General features: G+C 50.5%; 3 protein-coding genes across 3 annotated transcripts; all 3 read left to right on the forward strand.

Moving 5' to 3' along the window:
• The first annotated feature begins 225 nt into the window (after positions 1-225).
• Positions 226-1,962, forward strand: LOC110539915 (lipocalin-15). Its single transcript, XM_021626732.1, is given in 5 exon segments — positions 226-319; positions 596-737; positions 813-892; positions 1,060-1,305; positions 1,853-1,962. Coding segments are annotated over 5 exon segments (672 nt in total).
• A 4,377-nt stretch (positions 1,963-6,339) lies between these two features.
• Positions 6,340-8,856, forward strand: Lcn8 (lipocalin 8). The gene is made up of 6 exons (XM_021626729.1): positions 6,340-6,432; positions 7,316-7,446; positions 8,051-8,121; positions 8,417-8,521; positions 8,603-8,692; positions 8,786-8,856. Exons 1-6 carry the CDS (start codon positions 6,340-6,342, stop codon positions 8,854-8,856), a joined length of 561 nt encoding a protein of 186 aa, XP_021482404.1.
• A 2,773-nt stretch (positions 8,857-11,629) lies between these two features.
• LOC110539913 (epididymal-specific lipocalin-5-like) lies at positions 11,630-15,774 on the forward strand. Its single transcript, XM_021626728.2, has 7 exons — positions 11,630-11,738; positions 11,959-12,095; positions 13,700-13,779; positions 14,251-14,355; positions 14,509-14,610; positions 14,710-14,735; positions 15,688-15,774. Exons 1-7 carry the CDS (start codon positions 11,643-11,645, stop codon positions 15,772-15,774), a joined length of 633 nt encoding a protein of 210 aa, XP_021482403.1. The 5' UTR covers positions 11,630-11,642.
• Positions 15,775-18,613: the final 2,839 nt, after the last annotated feature.

Genomic DNA, 18,613 nt, shown 5'->3' on the forward strand with positions numbered 1-18,613 from the left:
GAGAACAAATCCTCTGTAAGTGTGTCAGATGAGAGCCTGTCTGCCTGGAGCCCTCTAGGAAGTGACCCCTGGGAGCAGAGGGAACACACAATGGACACAAGGGCCTGGGTTTCCAAGGTGTCTTCTGCTCATTCCCCAAACCCAAACCCAGGGTTGTGCTGGCCTATAAAGCCACTGCCACTGTGGCTGGGGGACTTGGGTGCCTGGGCTGGAGAACATGTAGGGATGCGGCCACTCCTGCTGAGCTGGGTACTGGTGCTGTTCTGGGTGTCTGAGGCTCAAGCTGAGGTCTCACTGTCGCCTGAATTTGATGACCAAAATGTCCTAGGCCCCCTGCTGTGCCCAGGTTGGGAGAGACCAAGCTTCAGCTGAGGCTAGTCAGGGAATGCTTTATACCTGGGCACAGGCCATCCCTGGGCCACCCCACAGTGAGAAACAGAGGCTCAAAGTGATCAGTGGAATAACCCTGTTAGTGATGCTCACTGTGTGACCTCACACAGGCTCCAGCTTCTCTGGTCTTTGGTTTGTCCATGGGGTTTCTGGGCAAGGAATTCCACGTGCTTATTACTGGCCTGTAATCACAGAGACACCTTGCAATTCTCAGGTCTCAGGCATGTCATTGCCATGGTGTCTGACTGCAAAGCCTTCCTGGACAACAAGGGCTTTGTGCTGATGTCCACCTGAGCTGTCAGTGCCTCTGTGGAGGATGATCTCAGTATCTACATGAAGTTGCCAAGGTGAGTAGCCTGGGAGCTGGCTGGCTGGGGAGGGGCCAAGTGCTCTAGCAGAAAGTGATGACCATGTCCCTCCAGGGTAGACGGCTGTAACTATACTGCTGCTGAATACATGAGAGTAGGGTCTCAGGGGCACTTCTGAGTTCCAGCTATGTCTTGTTGAGGATCAGGATGTCTTCTGGAACATCTGATGGGTTTACATAAGGGATCTCTGTGGAGAGCTCTACTTCTACACCCACCATTTCCAGGGTTTCACTTGTGTAGTACATCAGGGGCAGATCCAACTCCTGCCATGCCTTAGCCACCTGTGCTGCTACCTCTGCAGCCCTGGACTGCCCAGATGCCCACATCTCCGATGCTGACTGTAGCTCCTTCACAGAGGTGCACATCTACATGGAGCTGGAAGGAGTGTTTAGCATCACGGTGGAGCTCTACAATGAGAGACCTGGGCTTGCCCTCTTCCTGGCCCCACCTCACTCTCTGCTGTCTCCCTCACTTCAGCCCACTGCTTCTCCCAGAATGCACTGCCCTCTAGCCCTCACTGCTTTGCCCCCTTTTGAGGTCGTGTTTGGTATTGTCCCCCATCTCACCCCTAAGGACTTGCTCTACCCTTTTCCTTGCCCCATCTCATTAATCTGGGGCAGTCTGGCTAGGACAGGGGTGGTGGGTGGTAGGTGGAGATGGGCAGTAGAGAATGGCAGGGAAACTCCCCTTTGACCCGGAAAAGTTTCCTGAAAGGGGGACCGATCTGAGGACCAACAACACAGACACAACACATGCCCCTCTTTAGAGGGAGACCCTTCCTTCCTTCCTTGGTAAGCCTTCATGTCTGAGCCACACGACTCAGGCTGATTCTAGTTTTACTTTTCCCCACTTCACAAAATGGAGAGATGAGAGCTGGGGGCTGGGGGGAAAGCCACTGGAGAAGATGTTTGAGGAGATAGAACTTAGGGTGGAAGTCCAACTCCAGCCTCACTTAGGACCTGTGCGAAATGAGGAGTACAGTACATAACCAGCTCCCTTGCTATCAGGACTCCAGGAAGTGGCATGAGGCTAGGAGACTCTTGCCTCTACCACAGCCACTGTGAATGGTGCACATAACCTTTTCTCTGCTGCAGACAAGTCCCACGTCCCGAGTCCCCAGGCCTTGAAGGTCTTTCAAGACTTCTACCCAACAATGGGGGGCCTGGATAACATGATGATCATGTTGCCAAAATCAAATACCTAGGTTGAGCTGACCCACCAGAACACATGCCTGTGTCTTTCTTCAGTTCCAGAGGACCTAGGCAGCCATGGCCTCCATCTTCAGTTCCTGATGGGGGTGATTGTCTAGCCACCTCAGACTGTGGAGTTGAGCAGGACCCAAGCACCCAAGGGCTGTGGCTGAGGGAAAGAAGGTAAATCATAGTGATTCTTCCTCCCACAAATGTGTGCTCCCCTGGACAAGCCAGTACTCAGGTGTCCCGAGCAGCCAATGCCAACACTTTCCAGGCTGGATGCAGGGTGAGTTCTCTGCTGAGCTCAGGTGGCAACACCCTTGGTGCCTTGATATTATCCCTGAAATTTGATGACTTTCTCCCAGCCAAGCTTCACGCTTGCAGCTTAGCCTAGACATGTCTTATAGAAGAAGCCATCCTGGTTTCTTGGGGCCACTACAATAAGCCAGGACAAAGAGACAGAATTCTCTGAGTCCAGGAGGCTGAAGTCAAGAACTCAGGTGTGGGGGCGCTGGGGGAGGGTTCTTGCCTGGGCTCCCAGCTTCTGGAAGGTCCCTGTCCTGGGCAGTCTTAGTCTTGGCTGCATTACCCTAGTCTTTGCCTCTTTCCCCTGCCTGTCTGTGTCTGAATTCTTCCATGCATAAGGATGCCCACCTTTGGATTAGGGCCACCCTAACCTTAGGATGCTCTCATCTGAGATCCCTAACCAAGGTTTCTGTCTGTAGAAACCTTGTCTTCCACTAAAGTCTCATTCAGAGCTTCTGGATGGGGGATACTGTTCAATCCAGGGTACCCCATGTCTTCCTAGCCTTTGGGCTTCCTCCTTAGTTTTTGTACCTTATTCTTTAATTGTAGCATCCTGTTTCTAAAAACCCCATGAGGACAGAACTACCAACATCTCATTTACTGCCCCACTACAGGGTTGGGCTAGAAGTCCTTGGTCTTTTGATGCAGGGAGGTTCATACACAAACAAACTATGGCAGAAAGCTGCCCAGTTCCTACCCAAGCTCATTGCTAGCAATTTTGCACTCATAAAAACCACAAGTAGTAGATGACATGTGAACATATGAAAGTCATGTGCTCCTAGGGAGTGGGAGTGACACCCTTATGGCTTGTCCTGGTATGGTGGGGAGACATTTGTGTTCTTTCTTCAAATCTGTAGCCTCCTCTTGTTATTTTTCCTACCCTCCTAATTCTCTGTATTACAGTACTTTACCAATCATCATCACCTTATTCTTCTCTCCTGCCTGCTTACCAGCAGCTGGGGCCATACATGCAGTTTTGACTTTCCGTGGATCTAAACAGCCCACTGATCTTACTTATGCCCCTATCATGAGGTGGTTTCGAAAATAAAAGAGGGTAGAATCAATGCCAAATCACTATCATTTTCCTGCCCCTGTGGTCACTCTGCCGAGGGCCTGGCAGAGCCTAGGGGTTAGTGGTCCTATAAGAAGTGTGGTGGATCTCTACAACTTCTGGGAAGGTGCCTTGGAGCGGCATCTAGTCTGGGGCCAGGGCAGCAGCTGCAGCAGTGTGGGGGAAGTTTTTGTTGGTTTGCAGAAGTTTTGGTGACAGAATTATCTTTCCTTGTCTTTGTAGGTTGATGGCTTTCAGAGCAGTGCTTAACCTGTGGGGAGTAGCGAGTGATGATGGAGTGATTGTGCTCTTTTTGTGTAGGATGAACTTGGAGCAGCCAACCTCAAGAGCATCAATCTCACTGTGACCTTAGTTGCTGAGAGAGGCCCTCTTGGGCCCTACTTTCTTCCCCACCATTTTCCTACTCTTGCCCTTCTCCTTCTACCCAATAAACAGATTCTGCACCTGCATGGCTCCTTGGCTCCTTGGAGATGCCCTTGGGCTGGGCACAGTGGACTGTGTCTTGATCGCAGCCCTTGGGAGCCAGAAGTGGACTCTGGGCACTTAGGGTTCTCCTGGGAAAGGGGCAGGAGGTTTCATTTAAATTTGTTGAAGGTTGCCACATCCACAGAAAAAAAATTGAGCATAGCATATGGGTCATCTGTGGTTTCACAATGTCTTTGTGAAGCTGAGGTGCCTTGTGAAGGTGGGTTATAGCCTCCAGGCTCCTTTTGGCCTCACTGGTTGGATATAGGAGCTGTTGCTGGAACAGCAGGAGGGTCATAGAGGTGAGCTTGTCTGAGTTTTCTTTCTCATCATTGCTATGCTCTTGGGCAAATGGTTTGGACCTCTGGGAGCCTGAGACATGGGTTAGGGCTAGGGCCAGTATGTTCCTAGACCTTGTGTGGCTAGCTGTCATAGGCTTTCCGTGACAGACCTCCTGGACACGTGTTCCATTCTTGTTTCTCAGATTGAGACAGTAAGGCCTAGATGGGGGGCGGGTTATTCAAAGTCACATAACAAGCAAATCCAGGGTCAGCATGGTATAGGCTTTGCACTGCTCTCGAATGAGATGTGGGATACAGGGCTCCCTCCCAGGGATTATCATTGCTGGTGTCTTCATGTCACAGAACCCCTATTCATCTCATGGATCTAGTTCTCATACTTCAAAGGGCCTGGCGTGGGGATCAGGAAGGGGCTGGAGTTCTGGTCCATTGCTTATCAGTGTCTGTGGTCCTCAGACAAAAAGAATCAGAAGCAATCAACCCTCACAACTGCTGCCCTCATCCTGTCTTGGTCACCTAGAGAACCGGATGCCACCCACTCCACTCTTACTCTTGCTAGCCAAACCATCTCTGTATCCTCCAGGGGCCCTAGCTGTCAGCCTGTCACTGGCACCAGTGGGTCCTCAGCTTCCCTCCTGATGCTCCAAGGTCTTTGGATGGTTCCTTGTGGCACTTGCACCTCTGCTGTACAAGCTGGGAGCTAGAGAGTTGGGTTCCAAGGCCACCAATTCCTTCTGGAAGTGCCAGTGAGGGGAGGGCTTTGCATCCAGGGTGCTTTGTGGTCCCAGTTGTTCCTATGGTCTTATTGTGAGGAAAATTTAATTTGTTAAAGCTTTTCCCCCAGAGACTGAGAGGTTTTGTTTTAGTATCAATCACAAATAAAGTTGATTTTAAAAATAAAAGTTGCCTGCCTTAAAACCACCCTCCGTGGCCTGATGGTGTTTCATATATTTAAAACCTGTGTCCCTGGAAAGATGCTCCATTGGTAAAGTGCTTTCCTCAGAGCCCACGTGAAAAGCCAGGCATGGTGCTGTGTGTCTGAAGTCACGTGGTGCAGCGCTGAGGAGTCATGGATAGAGGATCTCTGGGTCTCACTGGCGAGGCAGCCCAGGCTACTCAGCAAGCTCCAGGTTAGTAAGAGATTCTGTCCCCAAAATAAGTAACCAACCAACCAGCAACCAACCAATGAACAAACTAACAATTGTACCCAAGGAGCAACACCTGAGGCTGACATCTGGCTTCCATACAAACCGTACACACACACAAATACCACATATAAATATACATACCACACACAAACATCACATACAAGTCATACACACACAAACACATGCCACACACATACACAAATAGCACATACAAACCACAAGCACAAATACCACATATCAACATACATACATGCATAAAACACACAAATACCACATACATAAATATCACACACAAATACAACATATAAGCATACATAGCACACACAAATTTACCACATACAAAAATACACACATACAACACACACCATATATAAACACACATACCACACACATGCAAATATCATATAGCACCCCCACTAATACCACATATAAACATACATACCACACATATGCGGAAATATCACATAGAAACCACACATACAAATACCACATATAAGCATACATACATAACACACACAAATATAAACATTCATACCACATACAAAATTACCACACACAAACATACATACATAACACACACAAATACCACGTGCAAACATACATAGCACACACATTCATGCTCAAGTTGTGTCTCTATCCAGGACTTCTCGGAAGAGGTCACAGACAGAGTGGAGGGTGGCCCTGTGAGTGCAGGATTTTGCAAGGAGTGAGCTTCTTCAGGAGGTGACCCAGGCTCCACACCGGTTCAATACTTTGTTAGTGCTTTTAAATTTATTGTTACAAATGGAGAAACTGAGATAAAAAGTGGCTTGCCCAGGTGCCGCCCAGAGGGTGGAGCTGGTGTTGGTTGGCGCAGTCTCCCTTCGTGGTCCATCACTGTCCACACACTGGAATGGGGGCAGCTTGACTACTGTCTCAGCTTGGTCCAACCCCTCTCTGGATGTGGGTTGATAGCATTTGAGCAGAACTTGAATCTCTGAGCAGCTGGCAGCCAGCTGTGCCCAATGGCATTCCCTGGGTGGTTGCACAATGCTTGCACACTCTCCACATATAAGCCCAAGCCCCCCATTCAGCAGAAGCTACATGCCAGGCCCTGAGATGGAAGCCAGGCTGCTGAGCATCGTCTGCGGACTCTTCCTGCTGATCCTGCTACAGGCAGAGTCTACAGCAGTGGAACTAGTACCAGAGAAGGTGTCTCTTCTTCCCTTACGGGCACTACTGGAGCTTAATGGGAAGTGGGGCAGGGGGGGAACAGTGTGCAGCCGTTTAAGTCTCTCTTCCCTTCCGTCCAACTCCTAGTCCATTACAGCAGGGCTAGTAGGGTAGAACCCACTCTTGAGACTCCATCCCCAAGCGGGCAGGGAGCACAAAGTCCTAAGCTCTATGGAACTCTCCCTCCCTGAGTTCTCTCATGTGCCCCCTGTGTGGACAGGTACTACTGTCCTCAGGCCGGTCACCTCTGGGTCCTTGGCAATTTGCAGATTTAAGGTTCCTTCCTGCTTCCTGGTTCATAGGGTTACTATGAGCCTGCCCATGTGTACTGTGGAACCAGCAGAGGATTTCTCCTTCAATCCCCCACATCCTTTCTGAGGCTCCCAGGCTCACATTGTAAGCAGAGGGGTCAGGCTTTGCAGACACAGATTCTTTCCTTTTGTGACAATAACCAGTTTCTACAAGTTTCAGGTGATGTCTTATGCTCTGGCAATAGCGGTGCTATAGGAGAGTATGACCCCAGGGAGGTTGAGGTTGGTAGAACCATGCTTCATTCAGTGTGCAGGCTGTAGGCTTCGATGCTTGCTCCACACACACCAGCTGGAAAGGCCTCCTGGCAGACCAGAGGTAAGCCTTTTGCCAGCATCTTCTGGAAGGAACATTTCTGAAAGTGTCCTGAAAGGCCGCCTGGGAAGGAAAACTCAGCTGACAATGGCTTCCCAGACTCCTGACTATGGGTTGCCTCTCGGAGCTCACCCTCTTCTGCCTGGGTGTCCCTGGAGTGCTCATCATAAGCAGCAGCTGGAGATACAGTTTGGCTTGGCCACACATAGGCAGGGACACCTCTAGTTCTGTTCTCTAGATCGCAGGATTCTGGAAGGAAGTAGCTGTGGCTTCTGACCAAAACCTGGTGCTGAAGGCTCAAAGGAGAGTAGAGGGTCTGTTCCTCACCTTCCATGGGAGGAACCTCACTGTGAAGGCTGTATACAACAGGTGAGAGGCCTGGGTTGCTGGGAATGTGGCCTGATAGGCAGGGAGAGCCCTATGTGTAGTTGAACACACTGTACCTCTGCCATTGGTGAGATCATCCGTGTGTGGACTAGCCTTCTCCATGTCCACCTGTTTTGGCCCTCAAACCCCAGAGAAAGCTAGGTCTCAGACTCCTAGATCTACCTTTCTGCCAAAATATAAGTAAGGGCTTTAGCTAAAGCCCTATTGAAGCCAGGCACAGAGGTGCTTGCCTGTATTCCCAGCACTCAGGGAGGCAGAGGCAGATGGATCTCTGAGTTTGAGGCCAGTCTGGTCTACAAACTGAGTCCAGGACAGTCAAGGCTACACAGAGAAACCTTGTCTCAGAAAACAAAAACAAACAAAGCCCTATTGCTTTATAAGAAAGTGTGGGTGGTAGTAGCTGGCTGGCCCTTTGAAAGTGAGAAGCTGGAGCAGCCCTGCCCCACGCACGGCCCCTTCCCCATGGCCCCAGGTTCCGGCATGCTCCCCAGTTTGACTGCATCCTTGATGAAGGTATGCACCACTCAAGAATGTGGCAGCAGGCAGAATGCAGGCTGCAGGCTTTTAACAGTGTGCTGCTTTTCAGCTCAGGAAGCTGTACGACAGAGACGTCAGTGGGGTCAAAAAGAGACACTGTAGGGGAGTTTGCTTTTCCTGGTAAGTGCTGCTGCCTTATTGCTAAAGTTGCTGAGCCTGGATATCTCCCTCTGGCCTCGAGGCTGTCTGTGCCCTTCCTGGGATTCTCAGGCCCTGGACCCCAGGCTCCTCATCTCTACTAGTGTACCAAGCTGACCTTTGGAAGTTGTCTTCCCAGATGTCACAGGCAGGTCCCAGGACTAGGCAGAAACAGAAAGGCATTAGGTCATTAGGTTCCTCAGCTTCAGCCTTCAAGGTCAGCCCCTCAAGTGTTCAGGTCTGAGCAAGGCTCCCTAACTCTCCCTAACTCCCGAAGGCCACAGGGAGATCTACGTGCTGGACACAGACTATGAGCGCTACACCATCCTAAAGCTGTCCCTGCTCTGGCAGGGTAGAAACTTCCATGTCCTCAAGTACTTCAGTAAGTTCAGCCTGGGATGGGTTTCTGCCCTGTGGCTGCCTCCCTTCAGGCTGCCAGCCCAACTCTGCTGTGCCCCCACAGCTCGGAGCCTTGAGAATGAAGATGAGCCAGGCTTCTGGAGGTTCCGGGAAATGACAGCAGGGCAGGGCCTTTACATGCTGGCCCGACACGGTGAGCATGGCACCTTGGGGAGGACACTGGACCAGGCCCCTCTGATGGGGTCTAATGCCCTCCTGACTGTACTAATGCTGTCCCCTCCTGCAGGGAGATGTGCTGAGCTGTTGAAGGAGGTGAGTCCACTGCCTTTGGTCTACATTGCAGCCCAACTCTCATGAAGTTCCTGCTGGTACCACTAGATCCTGATCCTGGAAAGGGGGGTCATCCATCCTTCCGCTAATCAGGACAACCAACAGCCCTGCTTGGCAGCTTCCGATGCATCTGCTGTGTAGTTTGGAAAGAGCAGTCGGCTATGTGACCCCAAGCTGCCATGCTGGGCCCTTGGGTGTGGAACAGCACTAGGTTGGGGAAGAGAGGTCCCTTGTTTGTACTGTCTGTCTAGCAAAGCTGTGCAGGGTTCTGAACCAGCTCTGCCTCTTCATCTCCTGCTGGTGGGATGGGGAGCTCAGCTCTGTTGATATCCAGTGTGTCTAGCACTATGCTAACCCATAGACTATATAACCTCACTGTCACAGCCCAGGCTCCAGACCCATTTTGTAGATAGAGACCCATTTTGCTCAGGGAACCAGTGCTTTGCCAAAGCCAGGCATTTGGGGAAGGCACCAGGTATCTAGCTTGTGATGCTTGACCAGTGCTGCAGGGTCCCTGAAGACCACATGTGACACTGAGCTCTGCTGTTCTGCCTACAGGGACTGGTCTGAGTAGCTTCTGCCCAGGCCTGCGGCTGCAGCCCCACCTACCTGGCCTCTCCTGCTCCTGCCTGAAGGACCTCCTGCCCTTGCTCCAAATAAACCCTGCTGCCAAATGCTGCCCAGCATCTTTCCTGGGGGCAGGGAAAGGGGTGGCAGGAATGTGGCCCAGGCGGAGAAAACATGTCTGCATTTTCCATGAGTGCTGTGAGTGTGCCTCCTCACAGGGCAGCCAGTCCTGGACTCTCACGTGACAAGGTTCTGCTCCACTCATGCTGCCCTGGGAGAGTGGGTCCCACAGTCACCTTCTCATTCTGCAACAGTGTCCATCCTGCTCGTGAATGCTGGTGGCACCCCAGGAACCTACAAGCAAAAATAAGAGCAGGTCTGGAGCTTTGTGGTCAGTTGCACAGAGGAGTAGTGGAGAGACACTGTTAAAGAAGTCTGCCTCATGGTCAGGACCATGCAGCAGGCACAGCCTCCAGTAAAGATGTGCACAGCTCTGGCTGTGACGGAGCTCCTAACCCTCCCACTGCCCACTTTGTTGGCTGCCTATCTCTGTAACCACCCCCCCACTCCACCCCAGAAAGATAGCCTTGGCTGTCCTGGACTCTTTGTAGACCAGGCTGGCCTTGAACTCACAGATTTCTCCTGCCTCTGCCTCTCCGAGTGCTGGGATTAAAGGTGTGCGCCACCACACCCAGTTTGCACCTTTCTCTTTTGACACATCCCTCTGAGGTAACTTGTCCCGACTGAACAGATGTGTGAAGCTGATATTCAAAGGGCTGAAAAGAATCCATACCAGGGCCCTTTCCCCAAAGCCAGTCCGTGGTATCTGCGGCTACATTCTGGAGGTGGCAAAGGTGTTGCAGTGGCCACTCTGTGTGTCTTGGAGGACGGGTGTGGCAGCATGCAGTCAGCAGGATCCTAAAGACAGGAAAAATACTTTCTATTTCTCCTGAGCATTCCTTTGATCACAGAGATTTTCTTAGAATGGAGATCTTTGGGGGTGGGCATACAGCACCACCCAAAATTCCTGCTGCTGGAGGTTCCTTGAGCTTACTTCGTTGGATGTCAGTGATCACTTACAAATTCTAGCACAGGATTATTAGCATCAGGACAGCTCCTCAGTTCTGAACAGGTGCAGCATTCTTTTGAGCTTGGAGAGGTCAGGGAGGATGGGAAGCCTGGATGCTAATCTGGGGCTGGATGAGATGAAAAGGGGCCTGGGCACAGCCCCAGTGGTTGCCTAACTTTATCTGGGCTTTCTCAGAATAGCCGGTGACTGATTTTCAAGAGGTATGGTGGTAACACTGGCTTGCCACTTCTGTCAGGAAGAAAGAGTCTACTAGCTGGGCTACCAGAGACCCCACTGTCCCTTGCCTCTGTGTGCAGGAAGCTGTCTCTTCCTGCAGGGCTCTGAGTCCTGCATCATTTTTATATTCCTTGACTCTTCTCCCTGTCTCTTCCCTGTCTTCTCTCTCCCACTCCTTATAATTTGTCTGTGCTATGCAGGGTCAGGGCCTGGGCTATCCCTAGGGGGTTATGTCACATGGGGCTGTCTCTGTTGTGAAGCCTACACAGGTGGCCTGGCCCTTTATGCCCAGCTTGTCACGTAGAAGCTGGCTATTGTGGTCTTTACCCATAAAGCCAAATGACAGGGCAGCAGTGCTGGCCTCAGCTTTTGGCTGCTCACCTGCCCTTGGCTGACTGCAGTGGCTTCTTCAAAGGACTCAGTAGGATGGTCATAGAGCTGGAGGGATCACAATGTTCTAGCCCACTCCTTAAGATTCTCAGCCCACTGAACATAAGGCTGCACAGATTCAACCATGCATGGCTGCAGTGTCCTCAGCCCTACCCCCGCCGCCTTCAGGCCTCGGATGCCTGGGTCACAGCTGGTGGCGCTGTGCCTCTATGAGGTCTTCTGCTTGCCCGGGGGCCTTGGCGGAGCCTGCTCTGTCACCCACACACATCTGGAAAGCGTCAGCTCGGTTGTTGAGTGGGTAGATGCATACATGAGTGGACACCCAGAGGCAAGATCTGTGCCCCCTGGAGATGGTCTCCTGAGGCTCTGCTATCCCGCAAGTGGGTGAGAAACCTGGACAGTTTACAGTGTGCTTCCAACCCACCTAATGAGAACCTTCCATGCCTGTTCCAAGCACCCACAGGGAAGGATATAAAGTTCAGGGACTCTGAGCCAAAGTCTAGCTTCCTGTGGTTGGGGAGCTGAACCCAGGTGGTCAACTGCTAGGCATATGGACAGCATCATGCTCTTCACCCTGCTGGGACTATGTGTGGGGCTGGCAGCTGGCACCCAGGATGAAGTGCTGACGAACTTCGACTTAAGCAAGGTAGTCACAGTCACAATGAGCCAGATTCAGTGCTTTCCTGTGGGGATCCCGCCCTGCCCAGAACCAGCCTTCAATACTCTACATAAGGGGTACCCTTTACTCCTAGAGCTTTCCAAGCTGTTGTATCCCTTAGAAGGGAGGGACACTGAGTGGCTCTCAGGGTCCCAGATCCTGGCTGATGGTGCACTGGGGCAGTCCTTTTTCTATCCCTCTCCCCCAGTTTTCAGGCTTCTGGTACGAGATTGCCTTTGCCTCCAAGATGGGTGCACATGCCTCAGCGCACAAGGAAGAGAAGATGGGAGCCATGATGGTCCATCTGGAGGAGAACCTTCTGGCTCTGACCACCACCTATTACAAGTGAGTTAAGGCCTTGTCTGTGGCCACAGAGGTATGTCTACCTCTGTCTATGCCTTAGCCTTAGCTGTAGAGGGGATAAGGAGACAACTGTTTCAGAAGAGACCAGATGTCTTTGGCATCCTAGGTGTCCCATTGTCTACCAAGACAGTTTAGGGATGTGACCTATGACCGTGATCGTGACAGGAGTTTGACCTCCAGACTACCACCCTGGACTCTGAGCAAAGCAAAACTGACCAGACAGCTTTCAGGTCCAATTTCCTAGCTCTAGGGTTATGAGACACAACTTCTGACTGACCACTGTCAAGGCCTGAGAAGTGAGGCAAGGCTGATCTGAGTCATCTCTTCATCTCGGCACTCAATCTAGCAGTGTCAAAGTCTGCGTGTTTATCCATTGACCAGTGTAAACCTTCCAGCTGCACGTGCAAACCAGATCACTTCCACAAAGACATGTGCATGTCGCTGTTCTCAGTGTCCCTTTAAAGTGTGTCATTTCATCACAGATTCTCAGTGTTGTGACTCTGCTCCTCAGAGTCTGTCTCCGTCAGCCATGCAGTGTGTCCTCATATATATGTATCCACACTTTGCAGAACGTAACCTCAGGTGTGGGTCCTTTCACCTTAATGAGTGTCCCACAAGACAAATATGCCTGTCAGAGTGTGTCGCTGATTCTTAGAAAATGTGTCCTTCACACATTCGAATGTCTCTTCACCTAAATATTTTCTTCAGATGTGTGTATCACTGTTCTCCAAGGACTCTGTACCTCCCACATGTGTTTGTTCCTCAGTGTGCCCTCAATATGTATGTCCCTGTACCACTAAGTGTGTCCCTCAATGGCTCTCCCCCAAGTATGTGTCCCTTTACTTCAGGAAGTTTGTCCCTCAAATGCATGTTTTCACATCCCTGGATGTCTTTCTCAGACCATGTTCCTCCGTGGCAGAGAGTGGCTTAGGTGTGTGTATTCCTGTACCTTAGACACAAGTGTGAAACTGTATCGCTCAGATGTTGTACATTCCTGATGCTCAGGGTGTGTCTCTTGATCCTCTGTGAGTGTGTGAGCACAGGTAAGTGGTTCCTCATTGGGGATATGTTTCCACAGCCAGCTCCTCTTGTTACTCCAGCTTCATGTCACTGGGTAGCCACTGGGTAGGGGTCCTGTTCTCTGGGGTCATAGGCTCAGCAGACATTAGGACACCTGCATCTGGCTGGTTTCTGGAGTCCTGGGTCGCATATAATGTAAGGCCTGGTAGGGAGACAGCTGGAAGTTTCCTCTCTTTCTTCTTCCTTTAATCTTCCCGACTGCCTCCCCACCGCACCTGTCTGATTGTATAGCCCAGGCTGCCCAGGGCTATACACATATATTAGGGATAGTCTCTGAAGAACAGTGTTACACTTGTATCTGAAGAACACAGTCTGGGGTATAGGAACAAACAGACTTCAGAGGCCTACTCTCTGCTACCGAGGGACACACTCTTCCCCACTTTGTGTAGATGCTATGACTTATGTATGTAGCCCAACTTGGCTTCAAAATGTAATCCTTTTGACTCAGTACCCATCAGCTCCCAGTGTTGAGATTACAGGCTGGCCTGCCTTACTTGTCTTTGTAGTGAGGACCACTGTGTGCTGGAGAAAGTCGGGGCAGCTCAGGCAGACCAGCCAGGGAAGTTCAAGGTCACCAGAGTAGCAGGCAAGGATGCTGGCCCAGGTTTGGTGGGTGTGGTGCCCTATGTGGGGGACTTTGGTTCACTCTCAGTGTGACCTACCTCTGTTCTGGATGGGGGAGGACCCTGCCCCACTGGGGGTGTTGTTTGGCATATCCTGACTAAAGCTCTCAGTGCAAGATGGCTATGTCCAGATGTCAGGACACTGGGTGGGTGGCCCTGCAGCCACTGTGTTATCCTGTCTCTGCCATGGCTTTGGCAGCCTTCTCTTTGAAATCCCAAGTGTGATTCAGCATTCCTTTATCTGGGTCTGTGGGGATTCCAGCCCTGCTCTTCAGAGAGTCCCTTAGACTCTCAAGACCCATTTTAGACTTTGTCAGGGTGTTGTGGCCACATGTCTTTGTGTGCCTATGTGCCAGGCAGAGAAGCACAGCTGGAAACTGAGAGCCCTGGCCAAGCAGGTGAGAAGGGTGTCTACAATTTTGCTCCATTCCCAGGAACCAAAGAAGTTGTTGTTGTGGCCACTGATTACAAGACTTACGCCATCATGGATATCACTTTTCCAGTGGCTGATGCAGTCTACCGGGCCATGAAACTGTACAGTAAGACCAGCCCAGACTCATCTGGGGGTGGGGTGTCACTCCTTTTATGCCTCATCTGGTTGTCTGGGGTGGGGATAGGAGATAATCCCAGGGCTACATCAGGGAGGGAGGGTGTCTATAATTATAGAAACCCAGACACATGACCACCTGCAGGCCGGAGCTTGGACCACAATGAGGAAGCCCTGAGCAAGTTCCAGAAGAAAGCCTTGGAGTATGGATTTTCAGCAACAGATATACACATTCTCAAGCACGACTGTGAGTAGGCCTCACTGGGGTCAGGGTGTCCCAGGGATGGGCAAAGACCTGGGCCCACCCTGTCCCTTCCTTGTATTATCACTCGGCTTTTGTTCACAGTAACCTGTGTGAGCACACTGAAATCGGTGAGTCCCTAAACTAAGCTGGGACTGTGTTGGGCTTGCAGGGTGGGTGGGGGCTCCTTCACATTCCTTCCCATCACACTGGGAAGGGTGTAAGTGAATACTCGCCTGGTATCTGCAAGCAGCTAAGCAGTGTGCCTGATCACACTGACTGGAGCCAGCATGGGCTGCGCCAGAGGGTCAAGAGGACTCAGTTGGGCCAGTTTTTCCCCTGGCCACAGTGGCTGGGTGAGGGCTCCATGGTGGGGCCTGACACTTACTCTCCTATCTCCATCTCATGCTGTCCTGTCCTGCAGGCTGTTGAATCAAAGTCCTGAAGGAGGTGAGTCCACATTCTTTGTTCTACACTGCGACCCTGTGTTCTGATACTAGATCCTGCCCCTGTCGGTGTGCAAGCCTTTCCTCTGATCAGGACCCCCGACAGCATTGCTTGACAGTTTCAGAGAGGCATCTCCTTCATGGTTTAGGAAGGGACTGCTCTGCAATGTGAGACCAAGCTGTCAGGATAAGTGCTAGGGGGAAGTGGTGGATAGATGTGGATATTGGGACAGAGCTGGGTGGTAGGCTCCTTGCCCTCACTGTTCTGCCCAGCACGGATGCTCAGGACTGCTGGTTGACTCTAGGTGCTGCCGGGGTTGGCTATATTAGAGTTCCTTGTATCAGCACTGTGCTGATCCACATGACCTCATTACCACAACCTATTCCCTAGATTTTGGAGATATGACTTGTTTTGCACAACTGGCCCCTAGCCTGTAACCCTGACCAGTGAGCTCCTCAGGGTCCCTGGAGACCACACATGGTTCTGAGCTCTGTTGTCCTGCTTGCAGGGACTGATCTGAGGAGGATGCAATAGCTCTGCCCACCTGGTCTCTCTGGCCCCTACCCAAGGGGCCCCTTGAGCCTGTGCCAAATAAACATTGCTGCCACATGTTGCCTACTGTCTTTCCTGGGGTAGGGCACACCGGTGCGTCGCCGCTTGGTTTCCGTCCAGAGTGACCGCGTGAATGCGAATGCACTGCATTTCTCTGTGAATACTCTCTAACGGGAACACTGATTCGGGCCCACAGCCCCATCCTCACACTGGAGCAGTCTCCTGTTCCCTAATCATCTGGAAGAAGCCTTAGCAGGCCACAAGCAGAGACACAAGAGCAGGCCTCCTTTGGTGGTCTCAGTAAGTTTCTCAAATGAAAGGGGAATGAATGCTGCTTGTATTTTCCCAAGGCTCCTACCGTGTAGAGTTCAAATCCCCAGCTACTGTTTCCAAGGCCTTCCTGGATATGCTGTTCTCTAGTCCCCCACCCCTCCCGCTCCACTTCTGTGTCTTTGGCCCAGGGGTGCTCAGTACCGAGTGCCCATCATGGTGTCTCTCACTCCATGGTCAAAAGCCATTGCTGTTTGCTTGTCCTGACTCTTTCATTGCTGGTGCAGCTAGAAGGCAGAAAGGGCAAAGATGTGGAGTGATCTGAGCACCAGCCCCCTGGGGCAGGTGGGTTTCTATTTGGAGAATAAGGCAACTGGAAGCTTCCTGTGAGCAGCAGCCCCAAGGTGGAAACAGGAAGTGGTACCTGGGGTGGACGGGTGTGGTGGGGTAGTGGAGAGAGGGTGCTGACCCCCGGCATCTGACATGCCACAGAGGCTCCCGGGTGGAAAACTCTGCACCCCTTGCCTTCCTCAAACCCTGAGCCAAGTGCCAGAGAAAGCTCAGGGGAGGCAATCTGACGTGGAGTTCTGACGTGCTAAGAGTACTTGGTTAACACTGTGATTTCCCTCAGATCTTCTGGCCCACACTCACCCCAAGGCTCAGGAGCCTGGCCTATGAGGGGACTTCCTGCTATGTATGGTCTGCTTTAACTCTAACAGATACTCCAGAGTGCACTCCAGCTACAGTTCATCATTGCATAGGACTGGAGCTTGGTCTGAGTCCACAGTCATAGGCCAGCAAGTTCATGTCCAGGCCTGGGGACATGGCACAGTCAGTAAAGTGCTTACCATGCAAACATTCCAATCTGGATTTAATTCCATGTGAGCCACATACAAATAGTGCCCGACACTGTGATACATACCTGTAATCCCAGTGCTGGGGAGGACAGAGAAGGGTCCTAGAGCTTGTTGGCCAACCCGTTTAGTCAAGTTGTTGGGCTTCTGCTTCAATTCCAGTTCTTGTATCAAAAAAATAAGGGAGAGAGTGAATGAAGAAGACAACTGATGTTGACCTTTGGCCTCCACATGAATGGACACACACAAATGTACACATGCACTCATACATGCTCATGCACAAACACAAGAAAGTCCACTTTCAGGTAAGGGCTCGCTTCCTAACTCATGGGGAAGAGAGTGCTTTGTAGAGTCAGTCTCCCATTCTCATTCGGACTTTAGCCCCTGGCATAGATTCACAGTGATTGGTTCTACAGGCACCTCACTTACCTCCTGAGTCCCCAACACGGTGACATGTGGGTCAGAAGTGAGAAGCATACAACCCAGTCTCTAACAAAGTATGCCTTGCAGAGGGCACAGGATACAGGGCTTTTACATTATTTATTTATCTCTAATAGTGCTTTTATTTATTTTTAAAGTGTTTTTATGTGTACGCATGTTTTGCCTGCATGTATGTCTGTACACTACATGCATGTGGTGCCTAAGGAGGTCAGAAGAGAGTGTTGGATCCTCTGGAACTGGAGTTACAGACAGTTATGAGCTGCTTTGTGGGTTCCTGGAATTGAGCCTGCGTCCTCTGGAAGAACAGCCAGTGCTCTTAATCACTGAGCCATCTCTGCAGTGTTGAATGTATTTTTTATAATGTATTATTAACCATGCTTCATAGAAAAGTTACTAGATACACAAACAGAAAAGTAAGATCCATGGAAGAAAAAAAGAATAGTTAGTAAGACCTGATTCTGAGAAGAACCAAAATTAGATTCAGAAGAGAACAGTCTAATGATGCATTATAAGCATGCTAAAGAAAAAAAGGGAAGCCGGTGTGGTGGTGCATGCCTATAATCCCAGCACTCTGGGAGGCAGAGGCAGATCTCTGTGAGATTGAAGACAGCTAAGGTTACACAGAGAAGCCCTGTCTAAAAAAAAGAAAGAAAGAAATTCAGGGCATGGTAAAAAAGAAATGATTCATGAATAAATAAATAACAAATAAGCAATCAGAGAAAAATTCAGCACAAAGCAGAACCATAACAAAGAGCTAAAAGAAAATCTCAGGACTGAAAGGTCAATGGATGGACTTAGCATATTGAACAAATGAATGTCGATGTCCCAGTCTGAGGATAAAAGGAGAGAGGACTGAGGTTATTTCAAAGCTCTCCTGGCCAAATTCTTCAGACTCATTGTTGAGCTCCAGGTTTAATGACAGACCCTGCCTCAAAAAAATAAAATAAATAAAATAAAATAAAATAAAATAGTAGATAGTGATGGAGATGCCTGATGTCAACCTCTGGCCTCTGCGTGCACACACACTAGCAAAGCAGCCATAGAAACAAAACAGCAAGAAACGTGCAGAAACATATTTGAATTAACGGTGTCCCTATTAGTTACTTTTCTCACTGTGACTAAATATCTGGGGGGAAAAAAAAAACCACTTACAAGAGAAAGTGACACCCGACTTGTGAGGGCCATGCCCATCATATAGAGGAAGGATGGCAGAGTTCATGGCAGGGAGAGCGTGCAGCAGCTGGGACTCTTGGATCTTAAGGCAGAGACAGTGAATGCCAGCAATGGCTTCTTCCTTTCCTCTTTGTACTCAGCCACTTTCTGCCGGTCTCTCTGCCTGCCTCTCTCTGTTTCTCTCTCTCTCTCTGACTGTCTCTCTACCATCCCCCATTCTCTTCTCCTATACTAGCCCACTGTCTCTCTTTGTTTCTAATAAACATCTTTGT

The sequence above is a fragment of the Meriones unguiculatus genome, chromosome 8 (assembly GCF_030254825.1).
Source record: "Meriones unguiculatus strain TT.TT164.6M chromosome 8, Bangor_MerUng_6.1, whole genome shotgun sequence".
Classification (NCBI taxonomy): domain Eukaryota; kingdom Metazoa; phylum Chordata; class Mammalia; order Rodentia; family Muridae; genus Meriones; species Meriones unguiculatus.